This window comes from Vipera ursinii (assembly GCF_947247035.1).
Source record: "Vipera ursinii genome assembly, chromosome: 1".
NCBI lineage: Eukaryota > Metazoa > Chordata > Lepidosauria > Squamata > Viperidae > Vipera > Vipera ursinii.
The window spans coordinates 297197248-297214946 of record NC_139512.1 but is presented as its reverse complement, the minus strand read 5'-3'; the positions used below and the strand labels follow the sequence as shown (position 1 = coordinate 297214946).

The 17699-nt window shown below is 39.7% G+C and overlaps 1 protein-coding gene across 3 annotated transcripts in view; it reads right to left on the bottom strand.

Annotated features, from left to right (window-relative positions):
* ZFAND3 (zinc finger AN1-type containing 3) overlaps positions 1-17205 on the bottom strand; it is a 117726-nt gene extending 100521 nt beyond the window's left edge. For 2 of the 3 annotated variants that reach the window (XM_083349349.1, XM_083349350.1), the window contains exon 1: positions 16080-17205. In XM_083349349.1, the coding sequence (XP_083205475.1) occupies positions 16080-16150 (71 nt within the window). In that variant the 5' untranslated portion in view covers positions 16151-17205. The remainder of the gene's footprint in view (positions 1-16079) is intronic. The other variant, XM_083349351.1, reaches the window with a different exon arrangement.
* Positions 17206-17699: the final 494 nt, after the last annotated feature.

Genomic DNA, 17699 nt, shown 5'->3' with positions numbered 1-17699 from the left:
TGTTTGCAGTGCAACAGTGCAGTTCAGTATATACACATGCACATTCCTAGTGCCAGCTGCTGCTTCTGCTGTTTCCATAGAAACAATTAAACAAGTTGTGAAGATCACACTGCTGATCACAAACTGTCAAAGCTTAACAATTATAAAAACTGGCAAAAGAAAAGAATAGCTTAACTGCAACAGTGTCATGAAATTTACTATTAATTCGGCACTTAAATTTAAAGATGAATCATACCCCAACTGCATTTTATGTCAAAATGTGCTGTAAATCACAAAAATCCTAGATAATTTTCAAACAGAATTAAATAAACATAAATAGTTGGAATATTCAGATAAAGCAAAATTCTAAACTTTCCTGGTTATTTGTGCAATGTAAATTTGGATATAACAACAATATCCAAAAAACTATTTTGAGACTTAATATTTCGTCTTGGAGGATAAGAGTCTAATTAGAGCTAAATCTACTTCACAAAGTGGGATATAAAATTAGAAACCACCATATTTGAAATCTCTCTTTAAATCTATGCCAAGATTGCACTAGGAGTTACATTTATGTCTGAACAACTGCATCAGTCTTTCAAAAACAATTCCGAAATCAATTCCCTTATATTTTGGAATATGCTATAATATGCACCTAAAATTTTCTTCATGTGTAATAAATACTGTAGAACTCATTGGTTCCACCTCCACAGCAATTCAATTCAAATGCCTTGCTAAATAAAAGTTAATTTTTTTAAAAAATGGAAACAAGAACTGACATATAAAGTATTGAAGTAAAACATATTTAATTCACTTACTGTTCCATTTAATAGTTTGATAAAACAAATGTCTTTGTTAGGGAACAACTTTCATCAATAACTTGGCAATTATTTGGAGTCCCATCTTCTAGATTCTTTATTTTACTCAGCTTACTAGGAAAATGGTTTCCTTATAACTGCTCTTCTCTTTATGTTAAACCACCTTACAAGTCATTAAAACAAGGTGGGAAGTATTGACTATCTAACATTCTTTTCTGTGATCTCACCTAAATTACACATTGATTTTTTTTTAAAAAAAAGATACCTCTGCAGATAAATAACCAGTGAGATTACATTCTGGCAAAGCAATGCCAACTACTGTATAACTTTGGTAAAATACTAGTACACTGTACAGCAGTAATTACAGAAGTGATAAGAATTCAAAGCTTACCATCTGTTTTACATAGATAATTTTCAGCTGCTTCTTTTATTGATTTGTTGTATATGTGCTTTTTTCTAAAGGTCTGATATTTTAGCAAACTATTTCTGCTATTCTTATGAAACTTAACTCAATGTCACAATATATACTGCAATAGTGCATCAATAAGCAACATAAAATATGCACTTCTGAAAGAGTTATAAAAGTAAAACTTGGGATACAAATAAAAGAACAGAAAAACATAACAGCAGAACATAAACAGTATTGTTGGATCAGATCTACGTTTTCCCACTACTTTTAGATACTCCATTCTGCTGCACTAATACCTAATCTTATTGTCAAAACAGAAAGCAAAGTCCTAACAAAGTAGAAACTAATTGTGTCATCACTTCTGCACTTCAATTCCACTTTATACAGAAAGATCAGAAGTGAAGGGGGTTCATTTAAGAGAGTTCCCACAACTTAAGCCCTTTGTTTGTCTAGTATATCTCTCTCATTTCATGTAGGAAGACATGAGGAACAATGGTTCTTTTCCTCCTGCACAGCAAAATTGGTGTCAGCAACGTGGGAAGCTTCTCTTTTAAACCCGCTCCTCTTCAGATTGGGTAGGAAGCTGAAGCCAGACACTGAACCAAATCCAATTATTCATTCCTATTTAAACTTATGTGTAGCAAGCCATGACCCACCTATGATCCTAAACAGATTCCCACAAATGCTCTTCAAACCCTCTCTACCTCAACTTCCAGACTACAAGGAATGCTATCATATTGAGGAACAAATTGCTCCAGCTGCATGCATACTGGTGATATAGTATAGTGCTAGTGGTTTTCTGTAGGTCTGTCAATTACTTGACAGGGCTGCCTGAAAACGCTGTAGCACTGTAGCACTTATAGAAGGCTATATGATATTATAATATTGGGAAGGAGGGCATAATTATGACTGGGGAGGAAACTCAAGATGTGCAAATACAAACACGCATACAACTTGCCAACTCACAAGATGGAATTGCATTGGACACATTACAATAATTGCCATTATATTATTAATTGGTTGTACAGGGGTTTGTCAATATAGATATATTCTAGATTGATAATTTTTTTAAAAAAGAGGCACTGAACATTGGGACCAACACATCTCCACATTAGCCAGTGTTTTAATTCAAATTTATATTGAATTATTTCAAGTTGAGAGAATCTATAATATTTTAATGTATATCTGTATATTTTATTTAAATTATTATAGACAATGTATTCTGTGAGCTACTCTAAAACTATAGAATTAGTTTGTCAAGAATAGCAAATATTTAATCTTAAATATAGAATCGCATCCAGAGTAAATCAACTTAATCAAAATATTTACATACTGACTTTTCTTTTCATCTCTAAAGCAATTACTGAAGACATCAAACACAGAACAAGACGGAGACGGCATTGGTCGCGCTGGTGAATGATCTCTGGAGGGCTCGGGACAGAGGATACTCCTCTGTTCTAGTCCTATTAGACCTCTCAGCGGCTTTCGATACCATCGACCATGGTATCTTGCTGCGGCGTCTCAGGGGATTGGGAGTGGGAGGCACGGTTCTTCAGTGGTTCTCCTCCTATCTCCTGGGACGTTCGCAGTCGGTGTTGACGGGGGGGCAGAGGTCGACCGCGAGGCCTCTCGCTTGTGGAGTCCCTCAGGGGTCGGTCCTCTCGCCCCTTCTGTTCAACATCTACATGAAGCCGCTGGGTGAGATCATTCGTGGTTTTGGAGTTGGGTATCATCAGTATGCTGATGATACCCAACTTTTCATTTCGACCCCAAACCACCCCAGTGATGCCCTCGACGTGATGTCCCGGTGCCTGGAGGCGGTCCGGGTCTGGATGGGGAGGAACAGGCTTCGTCTCAACCCCGACAAGACGGAGTGGCTGTGCGTACCGGCATCCCGGGATATTCAGGATATCCCACCCCTCATTATGGGGGGTGAGTCATTACCTCCTGTAGATAGGGCTCGCAACTTGGGAGTCCTCCTAGATTCACAGCTCTCTTTAGAAGACCATATTGTAGCTGTAACTAGGGGGGCGTTCGCCCAGGTTCGCCTGGTGCGCCAGTTGCGGCCCTATCTAGACCGGGATGCCTTGCGCACGGTCACTCATGCGCTCGTGACCTCTCGTCTTGATTACTGCAACGCTCTCTACATGGGGCTACCCTTGAAGACCACTCGGAGGCTCCAGCTGGCACAGAATGCAGCCGCGAGAGTTGTGTCGGGGGTCTCCCGATACTCCCGTGTTACACCTTTGCTCCGCGAGCTGCATTGGTTGCCAGTTGTCTTCCGGGTGAGGTTCAAGGTGTTGGTAATGACCTACAAAGCCCTCCATGGCATGGGTCCAGAATACCTTGGGGAGCACCTGCAGCCGGCGTCAACTTCCCTCCGCCCAGTACGCTCCCACAGAGAGGGCCTCCTCAGGGTGCCGCCGGTCAAAGAATGCCGACTGGTGGCCCCCAGGGGGAGAGCGTTCTCTGTGGGTGCACCGGACTTATGGAACCATCTTCCGGTAGAGCTCCGGATGGCGCCCGACCTCCGCTCCTTCCGGCGCGACCTTAAAACCCATCTCTTTAAGGAAGCGAGCCTGGCCTGATGGGATGGGGTGGGTTTGTTATTATGACTTTAATTTTAAATTTGTACTATTTGTACTATGGGCATTGTTTAATCATGTTTTAATAATTTTAACTTTTGTATCTGTCTTTTACGTATTGCCCTGTTAACCGCCCTGAGTCTCTTGAGAGAAGGGCGGTATATAAATTAAATAAATAAATAAATAAATAAATAAATAAATAAATAAATAAATAAATAAATAAAATATGCTGTCATAAACCTAAAAAATAGCAATGAATATTATAACTAGCAAGATATAAAATGTCTCAAATGAATACACTTTAATACTTTGCTTTACCAGCAAATACTTCTGCATCCATTCAGAAAGCTTTGGGCTTTTGCTTCTTAAATGCCATTACTTGACACCTTGTTAAAAATTGATAGGCTTTCAAGAAAATTCTCAATATATGGAAATATTTAACTCAAAGAAACTAAAAAAAAATCCAATTAATCAAGTTACAATACTTGGGGAACCCCAGAAAATGTTGTCCACTGCAAGTAATGATGTACAAATTTATAACTTATTTCGTACCAGGTAGTCCTTGACTTATGAATAGAGCCCAAAATGTGTGTTGCTAAGTGAAACAGTTTTTAAGTGAGTTTTGCCCCATTTACAACCTTTATTGCCACCGTTAAGTGAATCACTGTAGTGTTAAATTAGTAACATTGTTAAGTGAATTTGGCTTTCCCATTGAGTTTTCTTGTTAGAAGGTGGCGAAAAATAATCATATGACTCTATCATATGTAACTCTCATAAATATGAGTTCTGAATTTTGATCATGTGACCATGAAGATGCTGCAACAGTGTGAAAAATGGTCACTTTTTTCAGTGCTGTGTAACTTTGAATGGTCACTAAACATATGGTTGTAAGTTGAGGACTACCTGCAATTATATTAAAATAAAAGTGCCTAGTACTGGGAAAAGAGAAAAAGGAGGCCCAAAAGTAGCAAGGTGGATATACTTAATCATAATGGTGATGGAAGACCCGAAAAACCAGGTTAGGGATAAACTGTCATGGTCTTCATCATTGGAAGACCCGAAAAACCAGGTTAGGGATAAACTGTCATGGAGAAAATCTATCTATGTGGTCATTGGAAGTTGAAGACAGTTTGATGGCAAATAATAAATTAATCAGCCTTTTCCTTACAAACATGAATTTCTGGTTATAAATGAACAGACAGAAAGGGCACCCTGGAAATCAAGTAACCATTTCTGAAACGCAAGATTTAAGGAAATTATTTCATCTGACATGCAAAGAGAATGTTAGCTATTTTGAAAACCAGGCATAGTAGAGAATGACTTGAAACATAAAAAGCACTACCCTACATTTCTGGGTTGAATTACAGGATGGGAATATAGGCAGGATTTCACAGAACACATGAGAATCCCTACACTAGGCATGTCAAACTCACGATGTCACGTGACATCATGCGACATATTGGGACTTTTTCCCAATATGGCAATGGGGTGGGCGCGATTTTGGCATGACGCATTCGGCCCGCAGGCCGGCAGTTTGACATGCCTGCCCTAGACTGATCAAAACTAAAAGAATAAGTGAGTGATTTGAAACTTTGTGTGCTGTGCACAGATTCTTACATTGTTTTTCTTTCTTCACTAAAATACCATTGGAATGGAATGAAAATAACTAACTAACAGGTTTATCTTTTAACCATAGGAAACCATTTATCAGAAAGATTTCAAACACATTTAGGCTTTGCTCAACAAGGTTTAATAATGTTGAATGACTCTTCCATTAAAACATAAACTTGCCTTCAGATAGAGTTCAACCTCTAATGTTACATCGACACAACATGCAATTTTCCTGCTAACAGTATGGAAGTGGCTTCAATTACTTTCTTCAACTTTGCAGCTATAATCTACAGTCCTGCTATTCCCTAAGGCTCCCTTCCACCCCAGTGCTAAATAGACCTGATCTTATCAATTCATTAATTCATTCCCAAATATCAAAGGGAAATTAATGGAAGATTTTAAATACCATCTCTGTATCAAAATTCTTGCTATAGGTTAACAAAAGATGTTTCAAGACTTTAAGGACATAAATATTTAAAATTTTAAGAATCATTAAATGTTTGTTTAAAGTAATACTCCCAGCAAGTCTCCTTTCATTCCACCTAAAATCAACAAAACCTATTTTATTATTCTATAATTTGCAGATTGTTTTTTTCACAAAGTAAATGCCCTACCCACCAAACAATAAAAAAGAGGGATTCATGAATCTTTGCAGCACTTGAGTTGTAAAAAAATTGCCTTCTTCAAAGCTGATTGCAGGTTTCAAATTTCAAATCTCAAATTTTGCAGAACAGGTAGTCCTTGACTTACAATAGCTGATTTAATGGCCATTTGAAGTTACAACGGCACTAAAAAAAAGTGACTTATGACCATTTTTCTGACTTACGACTATTGTATTGCTTAGTGACAGCAATTCCAGTCCCAATTGCCAATGTTAACTGATGACTTCCTACATTTATTGAAGCCCTGCTAAGGTTTGTTGGGATTATGACAATTTTCAACCAACTACAATCAAGAAACAGCTAAATAAAACACAGAATAGTATGTGTAAAAGAAAAAAAAGAGGGAGGAAGGGAAAAGTAAAAGAAAAAAAGAGAAAAAGCTTATAGAATATATTAAATTATGAGAACCTAGATAGATAGGTTCTCTTGAGAACCTATCTATCTCATTTGTCTCTTGAGAAACCTATATGCGGGTCAAGAAGCAACAGTGAGAACTGGACACAGAACCACTGATTGGTTCAAAATTGGGAAAGGAGTCTGGCAAGGCTGTATACTGTCGCCCTGCCTATTTAACTTATATGAAGAGCACATCACGAGAAAGGCAGGGCTAGATGAATCAAAAGTTGGAATTAAGATTGCCGGAAGAAATATCAACAACCTAAGATATGCAGATGATACCACTCTAATGGCAGAAAGTGAAGAGGAACTAAAGAGCCTCTTGTTGCGGGTGAAGGAGGAGAATGCAAAAGTTGGGTTGAAACTTAACATTAAGAAAACCAAGATCATGGCATCCGGCCCTCTCAATTCCTGGCAAATAGATGGGGAAGAAATGGAGGTAGTGACAGATTTTGTTTTCCTGGGTGCCAAGATCACTGCAGGTGGGGACTGCAGCCAAGAAATTAAAAGACGCTTGCTCCTGGGGAGGAAAGCCATGGCAAATCTAGACAGCACACTAAAAAGCAGAGACATCACCTTGCCAACAAAAGTGTGTATAGTCAAGGCTATGGTCTTCCCAGTTGCAATGTATGGCTGTGAAAGCTGGACCATAAGAAAGGCTTAGGGCCAAAGAATTGAGGCCTTTGAACTATAGTGCTGGAGAAGACTCCTGTGAGTTCCTTGGACTGCAAGGTGATCAAACTGGTCACTCCTAGAGGAGATCAACCCTGACTGCTCTTTAGAAGGCCAGATCCTGAAGTTGAAACTCAAATACTTTGGCCACCTAATGAGAAGGAAGGACTCACTGGAGAAGAGCCTAATGCTGGGAAAGATTGAGGGCAAGAGAAGAAGGGGACGACAGAGAATGAGGTGGCTGGATGGAGTCACTGAAGCAGTAGGCGTGACCTTAAATGGACTCCAGAAGATGGTAGAGGACAGGAAGGCCTGGAGGAACATTGTCCATGGGGCCACGATGGGTCGGACACGACTTCACAGCTAACAACAACAACAGATAGATAAGGCTCAATGTCACCTCAATGGAGGAATTGCTTGTTTGATCATAGCTCTGATTGCACTATACTGCATGGTCTACAACAGGGGTGTCAAACTGCCGGCCCATGGGCCGGAAGCGTCACATGGAAACTGCACCCACCCCATTGCCAGCCGTGAGTCGCAATTTGACATGTCTGGTCTACAATCTCGTGGTCCACCAGCAAGAAACTAAGACAATCAAACCTCTGACCTGGCCATGTATTATAGTATACAATACTATTAGAGAACAAATTCAAACCCATCTTACAAATTAGCTTTTTCTTAAGTTTATTACTTCATCGTTAGAAGAGACCTTACTTTTATAAGTGTTAATTCCAGGTTTATATATAAAGGGAACAAGTTCCCTAGATAAATAGACTTAGGCAACCAAGTACTGTTCCAAGAGTTAAGAAATCAATAATTGTTTTCATCATTTATTTGGGAAAAGAGCAAGTGAGCAAATGGCAAACACTAACAGCTTGTGCTGACAGTGGAGTACTTTTAAATTAGCTATTCTTTTTACAGCATTAGCAGAATTATAAGTTAGTCCTATTAAGAGTACAGTGAATTCATATACAAAGAAGTTAAAAGGGAATTTCTTAGAACTGATAATCCTGAAACAAATTGGGCTAAGTTCTCAAATAAACGTACGCTATCTATTCATCCCGAAGTATGGAAATTCATGGTCCACTAAATGTGGCTGAACCGTAAATCTTCATATTTTCTTTTAATTATTCGTCTTCTTATGATGATCCACTCAGTTGATTCTGAGTTGCTGGGAAACTGCTAGCCGGGTAAGGAAAAGGAATCAAGCAGGGAATAAACGTTGAGTTATGCGCAGGTACAAGAGACTCAGGGCCTTATCTTGTATTATAGGCAGAATACAATAGTCAGCTTGAACCCCTTCACCTGTGGAACTGGTTGCTTGCACCTGACATGAGGGGTTTAACCCCAAAAAACCAGTAACACAATAAACTCTTCCTCTCATTATCTCTGCTCCTTTAGGAATAATAACTAGTTTTATGTTCCAAATACTTTGCCTCTTCTAGTAAACGTCTTCTAGCCTTCCAAAATAGTAACAGAGATTGGCCATCCTTATTGTAGAGAAAAATATTCCACAATAGGATAGTTACTGTAAAAGATTAGTTTTAGATTCCTTGCCCAGGTATAGCTCAGGAAACTAAACAGGCAGACTCCACATGATTTAAAAGCAATCTTGCGGATAACCTGGTCCTAAGCCATAAAGGATAAAAAAATGAAAAGAAAATCAGTACTATGAACTGCATTTAGAAGCCAACTGGTAATAAGTGCAGCTTCTGTAGTGGAAGTGTAGAGAGAACAAAAAATAGACTAACATCCTTACTGTCTGGATTGTTGCTTTCTGGGTCAGATAAAGTATCTTTTACTATTGGTTGAAAATGCTGGAATGTATAGTTCAGCAAGACCAGAAAGGCTTGTATATTGTTCAACTTGGCCAGCAAAAATGCTATCCAACTTAATGAAATAAAATGCAGGTCATTCCCAGAGCTTTTACAGTATTAAGAATAGATACATGAATTCTATCCCTAGTTTTCAGGAGTTTGTTACCAGATAAGTAAATATAACATTTAGTAACTCTTTTCCAGCTTTTATTACGACTTAGAATTTGTTAACTGGAGTTAACATCATCACCATAAATTATATTAATATTGCCCTTAGAACTTCCAAGTACTACTTTTCAAAAGACACATTTGATTTAATATTTAGGAAGGCCTACAAGCTCTTGTTACAAATGTAATAGTGCCAAACCAAAGGCTTTAAATTGGTCCAAAATAAAATATCTTCTTCCAGGTCTAGCTTAATATGTAATATAACATCACTGTGTTGATTCTTTCCATTTCTTTCGAAAACTTAAGTTCGTATCCGATACTCAATTCTCATTATATATTTCCCATCCCTCATTATCTGTCTTCCCTAATGCATGGTGGGCTGGGACATTTATGGGTTTGAGGCATGGCTTGATCCATTGGGTGAAGTAAATGAGGGTCCCAACTGAAAATATGATGAGGCCAAAGGTATAGTGGGGACACCAGGTCAGCTGTTGCAGGAGAAGGGGGACATGCACACTTGTACAGGTGCTTTCTTCTAAGCCAGTTACCTCATAATGCATGATCAGGTATTACTGACACCTTCCTGAATAGCTGCAATTACAGAGCCCTCTAGGAAATCTGCCAAGTGGGGTTTAAGGTTTAGGAAGAAGGAGTAATTGCAATTGCTTGGAAGCCTCAAGGAGCACTGTCCTAGAAGTGATTGGATGAAATGTCTATGTATGGAGGTGTGCCATACTAACAAACAAGGGCTGCTGCTAATGCACCAATTGTGTAGCTAGTAACGACCCTCCATGTACTCCTGGGTCTTGTCTCAAGCCAGGTGCTGGGAGTTCCCAGGTTTTGCAGTGTTGGGTGACTTCATTTTCCATGCACGAGGTGAGAGTTCTGGTGAAGCTTATGAGTTTTGTGATAACAATAGGTTTGCCGTAAGGAATTTCTGCCCCAGTACATGAAGATGGTCATGCACTTGTTCTGGCCCTTATTTTGAAACAGCTGAGACATGATCTCAATATGGAGAGTATTAGCATCTTCCTTTGAAATGGTTAGATCACTTTCATGTCATATTACAGATCGTGGAAACCCTAAATATCTGCAAAACTACTAAACTTAACAGTTTAATACTGTTTCTTGTCTAGTTGTTCTACAGAAGACAAAAATAACCAGAAGCTTGGGTGAGATTGCTCCAGCCAGCCTTCTGCCCACTTCCATGTGACCTCTTGGATTACCAAAGAGCTAAGAGAAATGAAGTGACTGAAAAGATCTTCAGAGCAACGAACACAGCAAAGGCTGGCACAGGGTCCCATTTAGGCTTAGTGAAGTTTTCCCTTGATCTGTCCATGCTTGATAACTTTTGGCCAGTCCTTTCCTTTATGGGGAATGCAGCAAATCATACAATTTTCAGTGAGGATTCAGGTCTTGGATGGAGCTAAAATAATATTAAGTCTCTGTATTAATTAACATTAGGACCTGGATAGGGGGACTGCACCCCTCCTGCTCCGATGGTACCCTTCAGGTCTGACTGTAAGGGAAGGAAGCATCATTTAAGAATGATTCACCTTATGAGTGGAAGGTTTCAAGCCAAAGGTGCCAAAGAAGACGTGAATCAGTGTTTGGAGGCTGAGAGGGGATGGATAGGGTGAAATTAACTCAAATTAAATGCTACCAAATGAAGCTACTAATTGTCAATGAACAGCAGGGCAATTCAGTAATTATTCTCAATGAGTACACCCTTCCCATAAAGAAGATAGTTCATGACTTGAAAATTACCCTGAAGTTTTGATTCCAACTAAAGTAGTAGGTATAAGCTTTGCTGGAAGAGCTTCACCCAGCTTTCTCTGGTATATAATACCAGTTATAACTACTTAAGACCAGCAGGTCTTACCAATGGTAATTTATATGTTGCTTACTTATTATAATGTGTTCTATGTTGGGCTGACTTTGGAGATAATATAGAGACTAGATACCTGATGGGTGCATCACAGAATATTCATCAGGAATTTATACTATTCTAATATGTATACACATAAGCATGCATACAAACACACATTATTATATTATATATACTAATATACTATGGGTAAACTATATACATACTATAGCATAGAATACACCATTCTTAAGTTTGAAAAGGATAACTTTGGGAAGCACTTATAGCAAATATAACTGCAATTTCAGTTGCATTATCAAATGTGAGTCTTTGATAGCTAAATACACAAATTTTAATGAAAATAAATTAGGAGAAGAAATTAAAACTTCTATTAATCTCCCAGCTCCCCAAAGATTTATAAACATAAATGCCAAAAACCTGTGGGTCAATTGTGATAGTTTTGTTAACTGTACATATATCTCTTTCAATATTTATGGTTTATAAATGCATATAATACGTGTGTTTATGTGTGTATACACACACTGCTCAAAAAAATAAAGGGAACACTTAAACAACACAATGTACTGTATTTAATAATAGGATGCCTTATCTTGTGTTCCCTTTTTTTGAGCAGTATATCTTACAATACACACACATATGTACACATTATATGTATAATCATGGATATACTTACACACAAGAAAAAATATCTACTAACAATCAAGTTGATAAAAAGACCATTAGGCAAACATAATTGTGTATAAATAAATGCAAATACACAAGGAATGACTTATGACAGCAAACAGTTAACAAGTCTTTATATGATTTTTTTAGCTGAATATTTATTTATTTTATTTATTTTAATTCCATTTATATCCCGCCCTTCTCCGAAGACTCAGGGCGGCTTACAAACTTAGCAGTAGCCTCCATTCTATGTATATGCCTGCTTATTAGGGCTTTCACACAACCCCCAAGCGGCATTATTACAAAGTCAGCTTAATTGCCCCCAACAATCTGGGTCCTCATTTTACCTACCTCGGAAGGATGGAAGGCTGCGAGTTGCCTTGAACATCTTTTAAAATTGTGTTTGAATAATTTTTCAGCAGCATTTTTTCCATATGGAAATTAGAAAATAGATCTCGATCTGTAAAAGTTGCCAATCTTCAAATATTGGCAATTATGTTATCTATCACAGGAAAAGCATCTTTGTGTATCTGGATCTAAGGCATTTGTAAGTGGTGCCAAGGGAGTTTGTGTTCTGTCTCAAGTCCTCTGAACATACAAATATAAACAAGTCAGTTAGCCTACTTCAAGATGGAGAAAATCGCAGTGATTAGAAATGCCTAACTTTATTTAGGAATTCTTCCTACTCTTTCCCCATGAAGTCTCTCATCCCCAAGAATATGTGTTGAATGATAGTACTGATAAACAAAGCTCACTTTGGGTTATTTTCACAGTGTTTGACCTGAACCATATATTCCTTGGGCTTCTATTGGAATACAGGTAATTAGGACTGCAAAATTCATTGTTAGATGATGCAGTTATTAAGGTAGGCATCCAATTTTACCTTTTTTGTCACTGTTGATGAGACATCACTTGATCACAATTTGAGATTTCCCCTGCCAGTTTCTCCACTGACATGGTTGTCAGAAACCACCTGGGAAGGTTGGAAATGGCAATCATGTGATCCATCAACAGTCATAAATTTGCTCAGATCATGATCATGTGACTGTGGGAATGCTACAAAGGTCAAAATGTGAAGATTGGTCTTAAGTCATTTTTTCAGCCCTGTTGTAATTTTGAACGGGCACTAAATGAGTGATCATAAAGCGAGGACTACCTGCATGGTATATTCCAACAGAAGTACATTCTTTTATTGGATTCCTTGATTTTAAAGTGAGATTTAAAAAACTAAAAAAAAACTATGCTAGTAATTTGACCAGAAATCTACTATACATATATAACCGTGAAGACATTTATTACGCATAATATTGTGAGTTCTTTTATGTATTCCCAGGTTAGTGGGCCCCAAGCCTCCAAGAAAAGCCAACATAACCCTACCTGGCCACCAGGCAACACATTCACAAATACCCAAAGGCTTGGACTCACTATACCACTCTTTTCTTAGTCTACTACAGCGTCTGTTCCTCCACTACTACTTGTGAACCCTATTTGAGAACAGTAACAATAAATTTGCCCTATTTACAAACTAACACAAACCATCTTCTCTCTCTCTCTCTCTCTCTCTCTCTCACACACACACACACACACACACCTTACCTCTATACTCAGCTTTTACAGCAGACATGTCAAACACAAGGCCCGGGGGCCGGATCCGGCCCGCGAAGTGGTTTCATGCGGCCCGCAAAGCCATCCTGGAAACAGTGAGGGAACGGCCCCCGCTGCCTTGGCCCTGGCCCAGAGACCCTCCTCCTGCCAGAGACCCTCAGATCTGTCCCACTCCTGCCCAGGCCCCCATAGGCACCCTTGATGCGAACGATGTAGAGCTGGCCACGCCCACCCAGTAGGCCATACACACTCTAGCCACGCCCACCCAGTAGGCCACGCCCACCCAGACCACGCCCACCCGGCCCCCTGAGGGCAACCGCAATGCTGATGCGGCCCTCAATGAAATTGAGTTTGACACCCCTGCTTTACAGCCACACTTTGCTAGGGAGAGATGTAACAGGTGCTAGCCATTTTCTTTTCACATACACTTAGGTTGATTTCTGAATAAATGCATTGTGGGATTAAAGCTTATTCTATTACAAAGACAATAGAAAATCCCAGAATCATTCAGTTAATATACCGACAAAAACATACAAAATTGTATTATTTGAAAATGAAAGGGACGCAAATTAAAACAAATAAGGATGGGTAATGGTCTCAAGAAAAACTTGTGAATTGAAGATTCAGTTGTATAGATCATAAAACTATTTTTAAGTTTTTATCAAGAATTTGGTATAGTAATAAACCACTAAACACAGTTGTTTATGAAAGAAAGCCAAATTAATAATTCTCTCAAATCTATAGAAAACATTCAGAACACTATTAAATATGGCTTCTACAGCGTAACCTGATGAAATTTTATAAATGTTTTACAAATTAGTGAATGTCCTCTTACAATTCCTTATTGCCAGCAAAAACATTTTAATCATTAATTTCAAATCCAAGAATATAAATTCTTGACAATGCTAGCAATAACCTAATGCAGGAACATAAAATTTCAGTCAATGCAATGCAAACTTTACAAATATACCAAATCCAAAAACACTACTTTTCTTTGAAGTTTCCATGCTGATTGTGAAAACATCCACCTACTTTAAAAGATAGCTTATCATTTCAATTTCCTATAATATATGGTAACCCTAACATCTTAGTCAGAATGCACAATTATCCCTCATTTTGTAGTTGTTTGGATTGGAGTTACTAATGTTGCAATGAATGCGAAATTTAGAAAATTTACTGTTTCAGAAAGCCTACATGAAAATGAAAATACTCAACACAGTAACAGGGATGCAGATATGAAGAATATTGTTGACAGAAAACCAGTTAAGCCTATTAACACTTTCTATTTAAACCTAAACAAAAGCTACTTGTACAGCTGTAAGTCTCTAATACTAACTCAAATTTTCATTTAACAAAATGAGATAAATTTTCTGAGTAATATAGTTAGCATTTCTTGAAGAGACAAGTTTAAAAATTCCCTGTATTTATGTAACTCAAATAGTTACTTTATCATTATGTTCAGAAACTGCTGGCAGACATACCTAAACAAGCACATTTTACTTAGCATCTCTTCAAACTGTGATCCTAGTTTGTTGCTTTTCTAAACCAAGAACAAATCTAAGACTGTTCAGATTCTGTTGTATTATGAGAAATATAATCCAAGAAACCCAATACAAACAGAGCATTAAACAAGCCAGAGAAAATTCTAAGTTGTTTTTAGCAGTTTCAGCTACAATTCTGGCTTATGATATACAAACCAGTGCAGTGTATTCAATACCTGCACTGTCATTCATATATGAAATTGAATGCATAACTTTTTACTATTTGAACAATAATTCAATGATAAATCATATTGCTATGACAACCATATTGGTTAGCTATCCAAGATTCATAGACAACTCCTAAAGGGAGCTTTTAAAAGTTTTGCCAAGTATTTCTAATCAGTTTTGCTCAAAGTTTTTTTTTTAAGGGTAAAAATAGAAACCTGGATTTTCATCGTAGTATACATATATTAGTCTTCCCTCTTTATCCTATATAGTTCAAAAAAGCCTTTAACTGGAAGGGTCCTTTAATCAAGAAAGGAACACTTTTTTATATATATACCAGTGTCATCGTTCTTGTGCTTACTGTATTCAGCTGAGAAACCCAGAATTGAACCAACCCATTAACTTTTGAGTTTGGGGGGTTAAGAAAAAAAAAAGAAAGCCAAAAACAATTAGCTGCAAAGAATTCACACTCCTCCCTCTCGAGAAAGTTCTGTCCATTTCTATAAACGGTAGCGAAGGAGGTTAGAAGAAGATGTCACACCTGGGGAAGTAAGACAAAGTTGACATATTGCAATATAGCCGAGAACAACCCACATGCCAATTACAAGGAAGCGAAGGAAGAAAACACACGGAGAAATCGATTCGTTAAACGCCACACAAACAGAAAGGAGGACAGGAGAAGATCAGAAGACAATAGTGGCTTTTTTCTTTCTCTCTCTCTCTCTTTCTCTCTTTTCTCTCTCCTACGCCCTTCCTCACCACGTTGAGAGGCAAGGCTGGCTGGGCCTTCGAGTCCCACTTCCCCCCCCTTCCCTTCCCTTCCCTCCCCGCCCCAACCTCTTCTGCATGCAACTCCCACAAGGCGCCGGTCTGGCAAAGAGCCCCCCACGACAGAGGAGTGGAGTCTGGGAAGGCCAAAGGAAGAGGCGACCCCGGCCTCGCACCCTGCGCCACCAAGCCGGGCCAAACTATGGCCGTCATTCCCCCGAACCACGCATTCTCCGAGTCCGGAGAAAGGCCAAAGCCCTCCTAGGCGCCCCGCGCCCAACTCCAAGAGGCCTGCAAGCTCCCTTCCCCTCCTCATTCCTCGTACTTACCCCCAGAACCCGCAGGGGCAACGGGGCGGCAAGCTGGGGGCTTTGCTGCGCTCGCTGCCGGCGTCTCCCATGGCGGCGGCGGCGGCGGCGGCACCGATGGTCAGGGCAGGGGAGAGGGGCAGCTCAAGGCAGAGGATCCAGGCCGGGACTCGATGCCGGGATTCCAGGCCGGTCAGCTGGAGTCGGACGCTACCACTACGGAGACGGCTAGGTGGGTGGGTGAAAGAAGAGGAGGCGGCGGCGGCGGCGGTAACGACGGCGGCGGAAAAAGAGGCAGCCGCGCCCTTTGGTGCTTGAGGTGACACTGAGCTACGGGCGGAGACTACCGGGCGGTTGTGACGGGCCCACAGCGCGCCATGCCCACGGTTAGCGCGCGCCCCCTGACCCAACAATGCCCTCAGCTCCTCCCCCTCAGGCGAGTAAGGGTGGTCTTGTCCGCCCGCAGGCTCGACTTCAAGTGGAGCGAACCAACGGCTCAGAAATCAAGGGGAGGGATGGGAGAGCGCGCAGAAGGCTAGTGCGGAAGCGGAGCTTTCCTTTTAAAGAAGCCGTATTGCTTGGGGGTTTAACATGGACGGCATTCAGCGGCGAATAAAGGTCAAGAACTGTAGTGGGGGAACGAACGGATACCCCCCTACGCTATTATTGGTCGATGGTGTGGCCTGAAGCGACTGGGTCAAGGGTGAGAGAGAGAAGATTCTGCGCACGCGTAAGATTGGAAACCCGGAAGTAAGAGTGCGGTAAAGAGTCTCTCTTGAGAGGTTCCCCTCCCCCTGCTACATGGAATTCCCTGACTAAGCGGCGCAGCAAACCCGGGGAGTTCCTGTTGTGGTTGCCTTACCGGCGGCTTCCTCTTCTCATCATCGTCATCTCTCTTCCCCCCCACCCACTTCCCACCGCGCTTTACTAAGAGTTTTTCTTCTCCACTGACTCCTTAAAATACAGGTTGTGGTCGGAAGAGTCAGGCTGAAATCGTGCGCAGAATCATTTTTTTTAATCCTAATACCGTCGGAATGGATTGGATCGATTCCTTTGTTGTTATGCCTAAAAACGCGCTGCTTTTCCAAGTGTGGAAAATACGGAAATCTCTGCTCCGTGCTTTTGATTGCAGCATTACAAGCAAAAAATAAAGGAGGGAGATGGCTCCCCGAATGCTAGATTTCCTATCATTGACAACTCTGCTTACGCCTAGTGTGGTTTGCCTTCGTGGTATTGAATGTTGCAATACTGGACCTCAGAAGAGAGAGAAGGGGGAAAAAATGTATATCCCGAGTAACATAAAGAAGCAAAATGATCCGTAACATCTTAAATACTAGCCATTACATTATGGCATAGGTTTTTGTAGACCAGATGAGCCAAATGAATTACTTTTGCAAGTACATCTAGTTGGGTGGGGGGAGGAGAGGGAATAGATTTTTTTTAAAAAATGGGAGAGATTTAATCTGAGGGAAGTAAGACTTGATTTGTAAACTATTGATTTTGCGAGATTTTTAAAGTATTTAGCCTAGTCCTTTACATAGAATGATTCTTTGAAGTATCTTAACAGTAGATATTAATAATATTCTTAAAAATATCATTTAATTTTTTCAATGGAATAAGTTTACAGGGGCTAAAATTGAC